Here is an 18,076-nt window from a genome sequence, read left to right as displayed (position 1 = left end):
GTGTGAAGTGAAAACTGGTAATTCGGTAATCAAACGTCCAGTGCAGCTATTGTACAATTTAGAAATTGATGATATCAGTAATTGCAATAATCAGTGACTGGTTAAAAAAAAAAATTTGGACTGAATGACTGATAAACTGATGATAGGAAAAAAAATGTTCTTTTTCATAATGTTTTGATTTATTCATTATTATTTTCCTTGGTTTAATGATTTGTGGTGATCTTGAGAAATGTTAATTTAAATGTTTTGTTTTTTCTATAGTTTCAGAAAACTTTTTTTTTTTGGTGTTAAGAAATTATTGATATAATGTGACCTGTATATGTAAGTAATTTTTATTTGTTTCTTATTGTTATAGTAATATTGTAATAGTTAGTTAAATTTATGATGAACCTATTGTTCATCGGGGGGGGGGGTTTGTTGAAATTATTTCTTTTTCCCTCCGATGGATTCAGTTTTTCTTTTATTTTTTATCGTCTGTCGCCGACTAGGTCACGTGACTGGCGGCAGAGAAGGAATGTAATACTCTGTTAGTTAGCTTGAGGGCGACGCCTTGAAATGATCTGTTCTTGGCCGCATAGCGGTAATTGTTCTTGATAAACGAATATTGGCCCTATGATGGGAAAATTTATAATATATGTATGATTGTGCTTTCAATAATGTAAATAATGTACATAAGCTCTTCATTAAATGTTTTGTTTTTATATAAAAAAAATAGAATCGTGAATTCGTGAGCATAAACGTGACAAAATTTTTATACAACCATCTCTTCGAATGTCACCAAACGATTGCATACCTTCATATCTAACTGAAATTTTGGCATGGTACAAAGGATACCTTTTATAAAATTAAAAGAGAAATAAGAAGAAATGATAGCATATCATACATTTACATTATTTAAAAGAAAAATTACATGTTACTTATATATATGAAAAGCATGAACCATCAGAGTTTTGTGTCTAAAAGCCAAACTTTTTAAAATTCATTCTTATTGATTTTGAAAATGTGAGATAAAACAAAGTTTTTGCTCTTATTCCGCTTATTTGAAAGACCTAAGGGGTATTTCTCCCGCCTTCTTGGCATGCCTTCGTAGTGTGGTGGTTTGCACGCTGAGCGCGTATTCCAGAGGTCCGCGGTTCGATTCATGGCGAAGAGGTTTCTATTTTTCATCTTTCCTGCTTCCAAAAAAGTACCTAATGTCTCTACAGACCTTTGAAATAGATGGCTAAATAGCACAATCGTTTGCATAAAGAGCTGACTTTCTTTTATATTCAGACTACGGCTAACAGCAAAGATGACTTTGCTGTTAGTCAACTTTGCAAAGTCATCTTTGCTGTTTAGTCACCATAAACACAGAAAGATATTTCGTAAAATTGCTGAAACATTTAGGATAACATTTAGAAGGGACTATTAAGCTACTTAATGCTGAAAAAGAGCTTCTAAATAAAGTTCAACAAGAAAAGTTTTGGTTCTTTAGATAACAATGATTTTGTTCGAAAAGCGAGTAACAGTTTACTAACGAGTGCATTTTAACTTGATTTATAGATTGGAAATATTTAAATAAAAATACCAGTCCTTAACTAATTTGAAATAAAAACCAGTCCTGAAAAAAAAAAGCAATAGAAAGAACCTATTGATCTTTGGCAAGAAACGCAAATCTGAAGGTTTTGAATTTTGGGAAAATATGCGTATTCAAGTGTTACAAAAGAAAAAGAAGGGTTAATGCCATCTCTGGAAGCGATACAACTAGTTACTCGGTTTTACAAGAATTTCCAGGGTGTGATACTCAAATTATGCAGAAAGGAGGAAGTATCTAAGGGAAGTTTTTGGAGGGTAAAATCATTTGGAGGGATTTTGGAGGGAACTGTGTGGAATGTAATTTATGCCTGCTTTGGAAAGCCACGTTGCTATCTTTGATTCTCTAGTGATTAGAATTCTGCAGTGTTGAGTTATTCTTACCATTAGGCTTGTTTCTTCGATCAGAACCAGCTTGTGCGCTAGTTAACTGTGAAGCGCTAGTCATAAGTCAAAGTTATAAAATGAATGAAAGTGAACCTAGCGTTAGAATGTTATACTTAAATTTCATTAGTTTTAAGATTATTAATTATCTTTGATATAAACGAAAAATGTTGGTTTCTATAAACAAGAATTGTTGCCAACTGATAAACTTTATTTGGATTAATAAAAAGAATTATCAACAATAGAAAGGTTTTTCAAGTGCGGCTAAGCCTAATTTTTGATTACCATAGCAGCCATATTTGTTTATATCTGAAACTTAGCAGAATAGTGGATCTGTTGCCAATCTAGCGAAACTGAGCTTCGCAAAAATTCGCATTTATTACTGAGAATTAAATCATGCTTAATCCATTCTGGAATTTATTCGAGGAAATTAGTAATTAAGATTTACTTTAATTTTTAATATAGATGTTTTGATTTTTTATATATTTTTGTCTTGTCGCGAAGTGAGAACTGAATTAACTGAATGAGAAATACTGAATCGTCTGTGAAAAACTGTTTCTCTTTTTTTTTAATTTCTTGTTTTTGTTTGTTTAATTTCGTTCATATACATCGTTTTAGATCTATTATAGTTTTTGAACAGAACATGTGGCAATGATTAGATAATTCTTCAGATGATATAAATTTTGCGCATTCTGAGTTATAAAATTCTTACTAGCTATATTGCACTTACTGCATTTGCCATATAACTCAGTGCACCTGCCTGCATGCTTCAATTTAATGTCATTACTTATTACTGCACAATTTTTATGATGAACACCTACTTTCGTAAGTATTAAGATGTGCCTACTCACGCAGCTGAATTTTCTTCGCCCACGGGTGTTGATACTTCCCTAGTACCATTTTATTTGGAAATATCTTTGCCTAGTGCACTTTAATGCGATCTACTGGTGAAAACTATTTAGTAGTTAATGACCAGAGAAAAGTAAGTCATAAGTCAAAGTTACAAAATGAATGAAAGTGAACCTAGCGTTAGAGTGTCACTATGGTAAACAAATATAGTTGAATTTTAAAAAGTGCATTTATTCTATTGTGGTTTATGTGCAGTCGACGAAGTAGATTTAATTCAAATCAATAAGTTTAAATGAAATGCAAGAAAAAATGCGCATAATTTAATATTCCGTACAAGGAAGTCATACAGTGTACACATCATACAGTGTACAAAGATTTTTTAATGTTTGAATACTCATGATGAAATCACAAACACACGCACACGATACCGTTGCCAACAATCACTTTAAACAAAACGAAACTAACATGAAAAAGGGAAATTCACAAAAACAAAAATTCTTACATGAAATTACGAGGAACCGCGGCGGAAGCTTATGAAAAAAAATCACGTGATAAAATTACTTTCACAGAAGTAAAGTAAAACCAGAATTTAAATCTTTGGCTAGTACACAATGTTGCCAATTTTTCAAAACCCAGAAATTTTAAAATGAGGATATTTAGGAGAATAAAAAATAATGTTTTTTCTTTTTATTTATAGCGAGAAGAAAATAAATATATTTTCTATTATTAGATATTAATTTATTGATAAATAAACAGCATTGAAAAATCGAGGTAGCAAAAGTATTCTTAGAAACATACCCATTGCAGACCATTACAGCATCATACACAAATCTTGATCTTTCATTGGAAGCAACATCACGAATTTCAACTAGCCATTCAACTTTATCGTTGCTGTGTTCCACGGGTTCTACATTTTCCACTAAGGTATGAAACTTTATAAAGAAGCAAGTAAGAGAGCAATTAAATTTAAATAAAAAAATTTAGATGTCATGTAGATAAATCAATATGCTATTATATTTTACTTTTATATGTGGGTACAAGCCGTATTGTTTTGTGTATTCTTCTAAATACTGGAGAACGACAGTGTGGTGCAGAAAAGACTGACCGTCGCAGTCTGGGAAAGGGAAATCTGGAAAAGCCATAACTTCCTTTGGTAAATTTGTCCTAATAAATAAATAGAAAAAACACGTGAAGTAGAAATTAAAAAATATATATATATATTTATTCGCTTATCACAACAACGAATTTCTGTTAAATTTTAGAAAAATTTTTAATTAAATAATAACAACATGTTAAGATAACTTATTTCAGTGGGATTAAAGCACGAATATATTAATTGAAATTAAATCTAATCCCCAAAAAGTAATATTAAGATAAACAGTTTAACTTATTCGGTCTCGATGTCAAAAAAATGAAATTCCTCCATATGCCAGTCCGTCACTTAAAAACGCTGAATGTCAGTACGTGCCCGAACGCGTTTTACAATTAAGCCTAACACTACAAAATAATTTCTATAAAATCTGCTTTTCATGGAAATATTTGTATTCTTGCATGCGTTATTTAAGTGCTATTTTTTATAATGTAAACAGAAAATACTAATACTAAAAATTAAAATAAAAAGTCGAAATAAATTAATTTGCAGTATTAGTAATGATGATTATGTTTACGTATTTAAATAATTTATATATAAATAAAATTCTTAAGAATTTAAATAGCATTACGATAAACTGGCTTATAGTTGTAACTATAAAACTATCTTAAAATGAGACTCGTAAACGATTCGCAATATACACTATATAAAATACAGACCATCTTTGTAGGATAATTATTCAAGGAAAATTCTTGAATCATGATGAATACAAAAAATAAAACACAGTTAAATATAAAAATATATAAAGTAGAATATTAACAGGTGTAATCGATTACATTTTGCAATTGAATTCGGTCAAAAAGTTAAAGCATTCCATGACTATTTGTATTTTTCGCATTATGGAATAAGTTCGTTTGAATCTCTCAACGAGAGATTTAGTTTTTATGTGAAAGTTTTTAATCCAGTCTGTAAACGTTAATGATTCCTTGTGATTGGCTAAATCTTTTTCATTTCAAATTGGCTTTTGAGGTTTAATAGTAGAAGTAGAAGCACTACTTACAGCTGGAAAATGTTAATTTTTTTCGTGGAGGTTCTAGGATTTTTTTAGTTCAAAAGGGCAATTTGCCCTGAAGGACTATTTTCGTTTTGGCATTTTGCGTTGGTTCAATATAAATGTCCAATTCACTTTTCAAATTGTTGCCGCCAAATATTATCGCCCTGTATTATATTTAAAGAAATTAAATAATGATGAATCTGCATAAATGTATATATGTTTCTCGCGTTGTGATAAAACAACGGTACCTAAAGCCATCCAATTTTGAATAACGTACGTTTCCACTCGAATATGGGCATCTGGAAGCCCAGATTTGGAATTTTCAATTTGTTTTATTATATATTTCATATTTTGTAAAACTTTAATGAATTTTTGATTAACATACTGAACGATTTAAAAGCGAGCAATGGCAACACTCTACCGAGGGAGGAATTTTTTATCTCCAGCGCGCTGAACTGTGCATCGGAAATTCTAAAGATATGTTCATTTTAAAATTATTTTGCGATATTGCTGTTGAGCTGAACTTTATCGTTTAAGTGCGAAGAACATGATATTTAATAAATAAAGGTAATACACAAAATGTTAAAAAAACGCCTCTTTGGACGTAATTTAAAATCTGAAAACTTTCAGATTTTTTCCCTTTCTTTCTTTTTCTTTATATAGATATTTATATATTTAGTGCATGCTGCCAATGTATGACGTTGCCTCACATCTCCAACAAGGTAGCGCTTTCTGCCAGTTATCCATAACAAAATCAAAGTTTTTGACTCAGCCTGTATAATCAATTGTGCAGCCAAAATTACAGCTTACGTTACAATTAAACCTTTGGGACATGAATGGTCAATATAAAGATTACGGTTTTTGTGGTTGGAAAACATTGGTATGCCCAGTAAACTGGCCTTCTCTTTTTCTTAAATTTTTGGTAACTGAGAGAGCAGGGGTGAAAAGGTATTTAACGATATCCCCAAGCACTGGACATAAATGTCGGTCACCAATCTAAAAATGTATTTTATTATAATAAAATCCCGCTTAATCTAATTTGACTTAACAGTAGAGGAGGAGAAGAAGACATTTTAGAAATGCATAATTTCCTTTTAGTAGTTTATGATGCTAACGAAAGATTTTTTATTTTGGTCTTTTTAATTATTTGATAATAAGTGCTTAGACTAAAGATGAATTTAGCAACTTCATTGTGTTGGTCGTATCTACTATAATAAAACACGAAAATCTCGCTGTTAGATTAAAAAAGTATAGAGCTTTCCACACATGAGAGATCTAGAAGAAATCTTCATTTAAATCAGTAAATGGAAATGTTTGCAAGGCTTTTGTAAAGGTCGTAACAATTTTGTTTTGGTTCAACTAACACATTATCTTAATTTTCTTCTTTATTGTTCTTTCTTTAGAAAGCGTTTGTATATGAAAAGAGAGAGAGTGAAAGAGAGAAAAAGGAAGTAAGATCGGAACTAGCAGGGTTGACGAATGACTGATGGTAAACCTTGTCTGTCTGAGAGCTTCCATTGAAATAGCTGTCCAAACGATAAGCTGAAATTGAAATATTAAAAGCGTCATTATCCGCTAGGTAATTCTGGTTCTTATTAGATTAAATTGCATGTTAATTTTCAAGCTTGAAATTTTATTCTACATCTAATGTCATCAATAGACTATTGCCTCCTAATAATTTTAAGTTAAAGTAGAAGCCTATTCAAGCTAGTTTGATTTTATTCAGTGTTTCTATTTTGAATGAATAACACTACACTCCCTTCACAAAAACTCGCGATAAAGTGTTTTTTTACCCTTGTTAGGACTCCTGCATAGTTGCAAGGTGATTTTGTTACACACAAGTACTTGAAGTTTAATATAGTTGTCATAAAATGTGGTATTAAATATACTCAAATTTTAAATCTGTTGATGTTTTAAAATCGAGTACAAACATTTCTTCAGAAAATAAAATCTGCCACTTAGAGATTTTGATCAGTCTGCTGATACCCTAATCAAGTAAAATTGCATAAAACTTGTAAATCTAAAGGAGAGAAGAAAACGTAAGCAGATCTGCCCGTGAATATTTCCTAGTGTTTAGAATTATATAACTTGCAGTTCAAGTTTATATCAGTACTATTAAAACGTAACACCGATTTCGCAAGTTGTTTCAATCAAAAATCATAGATAGTGCAACAGTAGTAAAAGGGTATTTTTTGGTATTTCGGTATTTACGCAGCGACGTTAGTAGAAGTCGCCAAATTTTCAGGCTATGCTAAACTCTGGCAACCATGTACATAACCATTTTTTCCGATAACCATGCTCATAAAGATCCTTCAACAAGCAACGTCGCAATTTTTGTATGCATTCGTTTTTGTTGAATCCCAAATTCCAACGGTTTTTATAAATAAATTGTGATACTTTTTGCCTTAAACTAGTTTTAAAGTATGAGTTTGTGGAATTTGCCAACAATAGAAGAAACTGCGGTAAAATTTCTGCAAAAATACAGAATTTTGCTGAAAATTTTCTAAAGGGAACAACGAGAAAATGCGTTTCCGCGATAGCCGCTGTTGCCGAGTGCTGCATGGAGCCGAGTCTCCGTAATTCTCTTATTTGTTTAAGCGAAAACAGACAGCTGTGTACTTTGGGAGAGGAACAACACACAAAAAAAAAAAAAAAAAATTACAGAAAGATTTGAAAAAGAATATAAGTATTTTATTTTTTAATGTATTACCGTAATGCATATTTAATAATTCAAATTTATAGGTTAAATTGATAAAATATGTATTCAAATGTTGATAAAGTTTACCGACTTACGATAAATCTCGATAATTTGGGAATCTTTCTAAAACAAGGCGCGAAAACCATAAGCTTCCATCGGATATGTAACTTTTACCTTTCCATCTGTAGAAAAACCCAAATCGTGCCAAAGTGGTTGCGTTAATACGTAAGTACCATTTTTTCTAACAGAATAGAATGTACATTGAAAAATGTGAAATCAGGTACGTATATCGTGAAAATATAATGCATTCAAGCTGAAATGCGAAATGTCTACTTTTTACAATAATAAGTTTGACTTTTGAACTTTCTAAATGAAGAGAAATTGTCTTCCTCAAATCCAGTTTTCTCGAAAATTTATATTATAAAACTAGACTTTGAGCAATTATTAAATAAACTTAGCACTAGTCCGTCCTATGAAATATTTAAGCTGATTACTCTTTATTTTCCTCTTTAGGTAGAAATCAGCCTGTACATGAATTAATACCCAGGACAATATTCAGAACATTATGAGCGAGACGACATTTTTCGAAAGCAAAGTAAATAAACAGTTGATTAATATAACTGACTAATTGACTATATCTGGACGTATACCATAATGCCAGTCTTCACAAACCAAGCAAAACTGAATTGTGGCTACCAGATAAATTGTTTAACAATCTTAATTAATTAAAAGAAATGTATAAAAGTGTCCACTTCAGTCCTCAAAACTAGTGAATTTCAAATCTTTATACTGTGAATTTCATTAAGTTACCAGCTTATTATGCAATATTCCACATGTAAATGATTCATCCAAATTTGAGATGCGTATGATGTTAATTCCCATACATTAGTATATATACTATTTTTCTTAAATACGGTGTTAAGCAACATGCCTTTATGCAAATTCAGGATACTTTCCCGGTTAGCTCGGCTAAATGGTGATCTTCTAAATCATTTACCAAGATTAACATCAGATCATTTCTAAGTAAGCGGTTAGAACTGCGCATTTAAATTACTGATGACGGGTTGCATCTAAAAGTTACCTTGGATTTTGGAAAGGAAGGGGGGAGAAGAGCGAGTATTAAGTGCATAGTCCAGGAGTCGAGGAATTTCAAGATAATTTACGCGCTTGCTGATAGCTATGAGATAATTCTTAGAATTTAGAAATCAGTTTAGAATCAATCAATGTTAGAACCATTTTCTTTTCACACAGTTTTATTTGACTTAATTTTTCTGTTTGCTGGTTGATTGATTACACTCTTTGGGTTAAATACCGAAATTAATTTTTGAACTCTCTTCCGTTAACAGGATTTTCTGGAACGTTTCAACATTTGTATATTTGCGATAAACATGCAATAATTTACAAGATTTTTTTTTAATTCGATGAACATTTCTTTTTATTTAATAGTGAAAATTTCCAAATATCTTTGCTTAGTAGCAGAATGAATCATTGTAAAATTTATTATCTTTACACCCACGATCAGATATTAAAATAATCTTTTGAACGAAGTTTCTTAGAAATTCTGAAAAATTTTATCAAATTTTTGCGGTGTTTTAAAATTATCCGATTCTTTTTTAGCAAAATTTTGCATTTTGTTAAAAATGACAGATTTTAAACTAAAAGATTCAATCCTTCACTTTTCACAGCCCTCTGATTGTAAGTGAAAATGATAAACAGTCAAAACTTAGAATAGAATTCAAAATAAACATTGAGATGAAATGAATGTAAATTTACACTATCAACCAAATCGGAAGATTAAAACAAAATCACGATTTGTTATGCTAATTAACAGGTAAGATTTTCCCACGTTCAGATTTGGCAATTATTAATTTTTCCTCATTCTTTAAAATTAAATTTCCGCATTAATTTTTCCGCATAAAATCTATTAAAAAAGAATTCGTAAATTTTTACTAAGTTACACAAATTTAGTTAAATAAAATTATAACTTAAAATTAAACAAGACGCAAATATTACTTTTTTTCAGATGTTATAATATTCTTCATCATTTACGCCTAAAATAAAAATGCGTGTTAGGAGTTTAATAGAATTCGACAGAAAGTGGAACTGATCGTACAGAAAATTAATAAAATTCCTTGCATTTTAATTCTTTTAAATTTCTCTTTGTCACTTTTGTTTAAAATCAGATATTATGAGCAACTCCCTGATTTAATTTTTAGTTGCATATGATCAAGAATATTAGGATAGATGAATAAAATTTGTTTTCTAATAAATTTAATTAAAACTATTTGACTCAAAAAAGCTTTTCTGTGTTTTGTTTAATAGTTGAAAGATATTTTCAAGAGTTATTGCTTTTATTTTGGATTCGATTATGTGCGAGAACTGTTCAGAATAAAACCTGCTATCAGAAGGCATGTACTTGTGAAACCATTTTTCATGAACTGTTTGATTGGACCTCCTTAACATAATAATACTTTACATAAGAGGTAAAAGGCTAAACATTTTAAAATTTCAATACCATGCGCTATTGAAATTTTTATTGGTACTGTAAGTCATTATACTTATAGTACCATCATTATATATAACAGAAGACGTTTCGAATTTCCATTTTATATACTTTCGTATTTAACAAAAATTAATGGCAGAAATTAAATTCAATAGAATTATACCGATCCCAGTCCCTTATTCTGTGTTTCTCTTTTAAACATTACAAATGACTATTATCAAGTCTTTTCATTTTTCGCTCCACGTTTCGTAATGTTACCGCATCATCAATCAACTTCTTGAATTCTGAGAGAGTTGTTATTTATCTTAACAAAGAAGATCTTTAATTTACATTTCAAAACTTTATGCTTTCTTTTAGAAACAAGTGGTTTCAACCTTTTTTGTTCCATGCACCCTTTCACCATTACTAGAAAATCATCCCCCCCCCCATTTACAAACTTGAAAAATACATATATTTATTTATTTATATTTAGATTATTTTCTAGTGCGTTTTGTAAATAAAACAGCGAAAATTATAAAAAATGTTGGTAAATACCAAAACTTGAAAAGTAATTTAAATTTATTGTAAAAAGTAGTTTTTATATGCATAAATTAAAACTAAATACTTAGTATCTAAATAAAAGGCTGACTGTATCCCCACTAAAACTATGAGTCCCTCCCGGTTGAGAAACCCAGGTCTATGGCATTAAGCTCCTTCGAGGGGAGGGGGGAGATTTTGCGGAGGATTTGTTTGATCTCTAATAACATATCCTCAGATCTGATATCCTCTTAAGAATGTTGTCTCAAACTGGTTAGGTTAGCTTATTTGAACCCTGCAAAGTACAAGACGGATATCAGCTTAAATGAAGGGATGCCTTCGTGGTGGGCTTTCTAATACAAAATCTAATTTTTTATATGTTTCACATAGAGCAGAAGGTAAAACTTTCATTACCTTATAAAGTATTTTTCCCTCCTTCCAACATGCCTTCGTGGTGTAACGGTAACAAACTTGGCGCCTATTCGAGAGGTAAAGGTTCGAGTCCCGGGGCCGGCACTGCACATTTTTCACCTTTCCTGCTTCAAAATAACCTAATGACTGTACAGTGGCGCCCAATTAGAAAATGGTGGGGCAATAATTCGTCATCACCAGGATTTGGCAATGGGGTCCCTAATCCCCAGTTGCCCTTTAAAAGGGAGAGTATGTTAGGTATTTTTCCCTACTTCCAGCATACTTTAGTGGTGTAACGGTAACACACTCGGCGCGTATTCGAGAGGTCCAGGTCTTCCTCCTGAAAGAGCATGCCTTCTCTTCAAAGAGTTTCTGATCGACAGTGTTTGATTTGAAAACACGTCATACTGAGTACAACTTTTAAACAAAATGTAGTAACATTCGAAATTAGCCTGCATTGAGCAACGTTGTAGTAGAGGAGTGTTATAATTATGCAAAAGACAATTCACTATTAATTCTTAAATTCTATAGCATATGAAAATAAAGGAAAAACATACCTTAAGTTTTTGTACATGCTTGAATGTACCGGCAGTCCATATTCATCAGAACCAACTCGAGAAGAATAACGCCATGTACCCCCAACATCATCTTGCTGCTCGAAAATATCAAACTGAAACTTTTCAGGTTCTGAGATGAGATGCCGCCCAGCACATAAGCCAGCTGCTCCGGCGCCGATGACTGCCACCTACAAAACCAATATTAGCCAAAAATTAAAAAAAAAAAAAAAAAAAAAAAATTACGTACAAGTCACAGAAATCGTCTGAAACATTCCATTTAATGTAGAATAACACTAGAAAATAATATGCATCCAAAATAAAGGAGTAAACTTGCTTTAATTCTTGAATGATTCACAGTTCCTGCCATTTCACCTCAAGCAGACGCATAATCTGGAAAATAAATCGGATTTTTATCTTTTAAACTTTTCTGTACTTTAACTTTCTCTTTGTACTTTAAACATTGACGTTAGTTTCTATTTCATGCTGGTTATCCTTATCTGGAAATGTAATCTAGTTTGTTCTATTTAATTAGCAGGTCAGTTTAGACAAGAATGCACGATAAAAAAGAACTAATACGATCTTTTAAGATTTCAAAGTTGTAGGATATGACGTGTAAGCTTGTAGCCTTGGCTACTAATGTTTAAAATTAATTTATGACTAGTAACAGCATGAATTATAAACAAATAGCTAAGTTATTGCATTTTATTTTCCAGCTATCGAAATGCGACGCTACGAGCAACGTTTTGAAACCAAAACCTCGCAATCATGAATCAGAAATAGAACTAGTTGCCATTCAGCATAAAGAAATTTAAATATAAATATGAACTACTTATTGCCATTCAGCATAAAAGAAATATAAATATGAATATTAACAAAATATTAAAGTTAATTTTATAAAATAATTAAACACATGAACAAATATATGAAATAAAAAATAATTATTTCTCATGCACTAACTGGGCCACTACACTACTCCCCCACCAGTAACTAAGTTACGTTACGAAGATGGAGAAATAGATAGTAACTAGTATTGCAGTGTTAACCACTATCAAAATAATTTAGTCAGTCCTTGAATCTAACAGGTAAACGTATAGATCTGCCTGTGCGAGAATGTTTTTGATTCACATCCGAATTTGAGTCCGGTCTCTGCAAATTAGTGTAGTCAGGTTGTATCAACTGAGAATTTTCCTCAGCTAAAATATATGCTGGTTTCAAGCGATCCAGGGATACATTAACATGTTTTCCTTTTATGCTAATAGTAAAATATTTGTCCTTGCGATCAATAACAGGAAATGGTCCTTCATAAGGAGGTTCCAAAGGTTTTTTTTACCCGATCTATTCGCTGAAACACATGAGAACAAGTTTTTAAGTCTTTATGGACAAATATCTGTTCAGATGAATTTTTACGAATTAGTCTCGGTCCAACAACTTCCATCTGTTTCTGGAGTTTATTAGCAAAAGTCTCCGATGCTGTCTGGATACTTGGTTCGCTGAAAAACTCTCCAGGAAGTCTGAGACTCTGGCCATAAACTACTTGTGCAATAGAATGATTGGTATCTTCTTGAATAGCAGTACGCAAACCCAAAAGTACTGTTGGTAACGTGTCCGTCCAAGATATGTTGTTGTGGGCTTTTAATGCTGTTTTTAATGTTCGATGAAGGCGCTCAACTTTGCCATTACACTAGGGGTGGTAGGCAGTAGTGTGTTGTAAATTGATGCCACAGATTTTGGACAAAGCTCGTAATGTATCACTTTTAAATTGGGATCCACGATCACTAATGAGTTTACTTGGCGTTCCGAAACGCGCAATCCAGTTGCTATAAAAGGCTCTTGCGACGTTCTCAGCAGAAATATTTTCTAAAGGAATTGCTTCCATCCAATTCGAAAATCTATCTATGCAAGTAAGACAATAAATATTCCCTTTAGATGGTGGAAGTGGTCCTATGAGATCGATATGGATGACAGAAAATCTTCCTGGTGGTACTTCAAACTCACCTAATTTTGTTTTGGTGTGCCGACTGATTTTAGCTTTTTGGCAAGGAATGCAGGTTCTTGTCCACAACTGTACATCTTTTTTTATGTTAGGCCAAATGAATTTTGATGTCATTAATTTCATAGTCGATTTTATTCCTGGATGTGATAAACCATGAATTCGTTGAAAGACGTGTTTTCTGAAAGCCTGAGGAATATACGGCCGAATATGTTTAGTTGATGTATCACACCACAAATATTTCCCCGAAGGTAGAGAACATTGCTTGAAATTCAAGGAAGTAGTGGTTTGCAAACTCTTCAGTTCTTCATCTTGAGTTTGTTCATCAGCTATTTTATCATAATCTATCGATGAAATTTCATTAACTCTAGATAATGTATCCGCCACAATATTATTCTCACCTTTTACATATTTGATATCAGTCGAAAACTGGGAGATGTATTGAAGTTGGCGAGCCTGTCTAGGTGCTGCTTTGTCAAGTTTTTGACGAAAGGCGAATATTAAGGGCTTGTGATCTGTATAAATTGTAAATATTCTTCCTTCTAGATAATGCTTAAAGTGTCTAATTGAAAGATATATGCTTAATAGTTCTCTATCATAGGTGCTATATTTTTGATGAGTATCACTTAATTTTTTAGAAAAAAATGCTATTGGCTTCCACGAGGAGTTTTCATATTGTTGCAACACTGAGCCAATCGCCGTATCTGAAGCATCTGTTAATAACGCCAGAGGTAGTTCAGAATTGGGAAAAGACAACAGTGCCGTGTTCACCAGGTCATTCTTGCACGTTTCAAACTGTTTTTCAGCTTCTTCAGTCCATTCGATTTTACGTTTGTCCCTCTTTTTAGCTCCCTTGAGATACGCATGTAACAATGCTTGATTTTTCGCTGCATTTTTTATATAACGACGATAAAAGTTAAGTATTCCAAGAAAGGGTCTAAGTTCATGAATTGTTTCTGGTCGTTTGTAGTTAGTAATAGCTTGAACTCTTTCTGGCAAAGGACGGGAACCCTTAGGTGTAATTAGGTAGCCGAGAAACTCGATTTGGGGAACAGCAAAGACAGATTTTGAAACATTAATTCTTAACCCAAATGTATGTAATCTTTCGAAAACTAATTTAAGGTGATTTTCGTGTTCTTCATGGGTACTGGATGCAATGAGTATATCGTCTAAATAGGGAAAAACGAATTCTAATCCTCTAAAGACTTCGTGAATAAATCTTTGGAACGTTGCAGGAGCATTTTTTAAACCGAAACTCATTACATTAAATTCGTATAAACCGAAAGGAGTGATGATAGCCGTTTTACATTTGTCTTCTTCTGCAATGGGAATTTGAAAATAAGCTTTGAATAAATCAATTTTAGAAAAAAATATTTGTACCTTTTAAAATATGATGAAAATTTTCAATGCGAGGAATTGGGTATCAATCAGGTATCGTCTGTGCATTCAATCGTCGGTAGTCTCCACAAGGACGATATGAACCATCCTTTTTGGTAACAAGGTGCAAGGGGCTTGACCACTGGGAGTTTGATGGACGAATTATTCCATTGTCAAGCATAAATTTAAATTCCTCTTTAGCTATAGCTAAGCGTTTTGGATCGAGCTGTCGTGCCTTTGAATAAACGGGTTGACCATCAGTCGTAATAAAATGTGTAACACAATGTTTAATTTGTGTAGGAAAAAGGTTAGGTTTAGAAATTTCGGGATATTTCGACAGTAAATCGAAAATTTTTATGGATTTATGTGGTTACTGAGTAATCACTGGAAATAGCAGCGACATCACACTGGACACAAAGCTGTGTTACGCCATCAATTAATTTTTTCTTATTTATATCGATAAGCAGTTTATATTTGTGAAGAAAGTCAGCTGCTAAAATACCTTTTGTGACATCAGCAATTATGAATGGAAACTGAAAATCACGACGTAATCCCAAATCAAGAGTTAGCGTTTTTATGCCATAAGTGGAAATATGTGTGCCATTAGCTGCATACAGTTTATATTCAGTTTTACATTTATTCTGTGAAGTAGCAGGAATTATGCTTACGTCAGCTCCGCTATCAATAAGAAAGTGCAAATTTGATCTTCGGTCACGAACGAATAAACGAAATTTGCGACAATCATTCATATTTTCTGCAGCAGCATTTGCCGCTGAACCTACTGCAGATTCGAGTTTTCCTGGTTTTTGAAATCGTTTTTTACCCAAGCACACGGAGGCTTGCATTTCTCTGGAATGCATTTTGCTCCAAAACGAAAGTGATAAAAACAAAATTTGCCAGTAGGGTCATATCGTTTACGAGATCGGCTTCGAGATCGTGAACGGGAATTACGTAAATCCGAGTCCCTGCGTCTTGAGAGAATGGTTATTTGATCAATTTTTTGTTCAAGAAAGGTAATTCTTTGCAACAAATCATTTGCGGGAACGGAAGGAGCATTAGCACTAAATACTTCTGGTTTCCGATTCATATCACTAATTTTATCTGCCATAGACGCTAACTTGGTTACATCTTCATCACTAACTAATAATATTTTTTTTATTGAGTCAGGTAGCTTCTCCAGCCATAAAGTTTTGATTAGATTTTCAGACACATCTGTAGTAGGAACTGATTTCAACTTCTGCAAAAGTTGGCTTGGTTTCATGTCTCCAAGTTCGATACCAGTAATCAAACGTTTAATCCGTACATTTTCACTTTCTTTGAATAAATGTAATAACCTAATTTTAGCATCCGAATATTTTGTGGCACTATCGTTCGTTACAATGTCCCAAATATTTTCGACGAACTTAGGTTCAAGCTGTGAAACTAAATAATTAAATTTCGTTTCTTCTGAAACGATATTACTAATTTTGAACTGAGCTTCAACTTGAAAAAAACCATATTTCCGGTTTATCAATCCAAAAAGGAGGTATTTTTACACTCACCTTATGAAGCTCCGGTGACTGCATCGTATCTTTCATAGCAGTTTCAGAAGAGTCATTTGTTGACATTTCGAAAATTAATCAGGGTCACCACGATGTAGCCTTGGCTACTAATGTTTAAAATTAATTTATGACTAGTAACAGTATGAATTATAAACAAATAGCTAAGTTATTGCATTTTATTTTCCAGACGCTACGAGCATATCGAAATGCGACGCTACGAGCAACGTTTTGAAACCAAAACCTCGCAATCATGAATCAGAACTAGAACTAGTTGCCATTCAGCATAAATTTAAATATAAATATGAACTACTTATTGCCATTCAGCATAAAGGAAATATAAATATGAATATTAACAAAATATTAAAGTTAATTTTATAAAATAATTAAACACATGAACAAATATATGAAATAAAAAATAATTATTTCTCATGCACTAACTGGGCCACTACAAGCTTGCTTTTATTCGTCATCAGAAAAGTCTGTTTGTAAAAGCGTGTTTGATGTTATTTAAAAACATATATTGACTGTTAATAAGAAAATTATATACATTATTTTTAAAATAGCAGATAGGTTAAAATATTTCATAAATTAAATAAATAATTTCGATTGTAAACCTTTACAGAATATAAAAGGACATAATAATGCATTGCCAAATAAAGTTACTAGATGGCAGCACTAAATAGAAGTGAATGTTTTGCTTCTTGAGAATTTTGTTTCATCCATTAAATTATTATAAAAAGATAAAACATACAATAGGCATTTTTTAAATAACTCTTTAATTATTTACTATATTTTTATTAAATGTACTTAACTATTTATTTTTAGTAAATGTAGCACTTATTGACTTAAAATAAAAAAAAGTTTATTTATTGTAAGTGAATCAAAATCTGTGTCGCCAGGTGGGTTAGATGTCCCTTTGTGAAAAACTATAATTTTGCCTCCCCGCCCCCAATAAAGCAAAATCTAAGAAACAAGATTAAATAATTTTAAACAAATTTTTTGTTATGTAAGAGACACATATGCCTCTGTAAAATACAGCATCTCAATAATGAGAGTAATGAAAATTAGTTATCATAAAAAATGTAATCCAATAATATATTTGAACTTTGGTGCAAATCATATTATTGGTTATATACTTTATATCCTACTTTTAGCGGTTACAAAATTCTTAATGAAATTGTTTATATGCAATGTTATTTTCGATTTATTGACTGATAAATTTGTAAAACTTTATTTGAACATTATTGATCCCCCAACAATCTCTTATTAATTAAAGCTTGAAAAACTTTTTTTCCTCAAAAGATGATGATACCGGTAATGTTAAAATATATGCATTATCATGACAGAATTTGGAAACATATCAGTTAATTTTAATCAGTTAACTTTGTTTTTATAAGATAGTGAGGAGAAACACACAGAGAGTCTACACATTCTTAAGACCAAGTTCATAAAATTTCGAGATCTGGAGAAAATAATTTTATTACACATTAGCCTTCTGCATGCTTTCCCTTCTAGTCCTATCAATTTCTTGACA

General features: G+C 31.9%; 1 protein-coding gene across 2 annotated transcripts in view; it reads right to left on the bottom strand.

Annotated features, from left to right (window-relative positions):
* LOC118190323 (uncharacterized) overlaps positions 1–16,773 on the bottom strand; it is a 34,826-nt gene extending 18,053 nt beyond the window's left edge. The window contains exons 1-4 of one of the 2 annotated variants that reach the window (XM_035361028.2): positions 16,543–16,773; positions 11,635–11,822; positions 3,828–3,969; positions 3,604–3,737 (exon numbers count right to left, since the gene is read on the bottom strand). In XM_035361028.2, coding sequence (XP_035216919.2) covers positions 3,604–3,737; positions 3,828–3,969; positions 11,635–11,822; positions 16,543–16,608 — 530 coding nt within the window. In that variant the 5' untranslated portion in view covers positions 16,609–16,773. Of the gene's footprint in view, positions 1–3,603; positions 3,738–3,827; positions 3,970–11,634; positions 11,823–11,968; positions 12,175–16,542 lie in introns of those variants that run through there. The other variant, XM_035361029.2, reaches the window with a different exon arrangement.
* Between the last annotated feature and the right edge of the window lie 1,303 nt (positions 16,774–18,076).

Source organism: Stegodyphus dumicola, chromosome 3 (genome assembly GCF_044657685.1).
Source record: "Stegodyphus dumicola isolate Sdum_Otavi_A_Nest chromosome 3, ASM4465768v1".
NCBI lineage: Eukaryota > Metazoa > Arthropoda > Arachnida > Araneae > Eresidae > Stegodyphus > Stegodyphus dumicola.
This window is presented reverse-complemented; position numbering and strand designations above follow the sequence as displayed.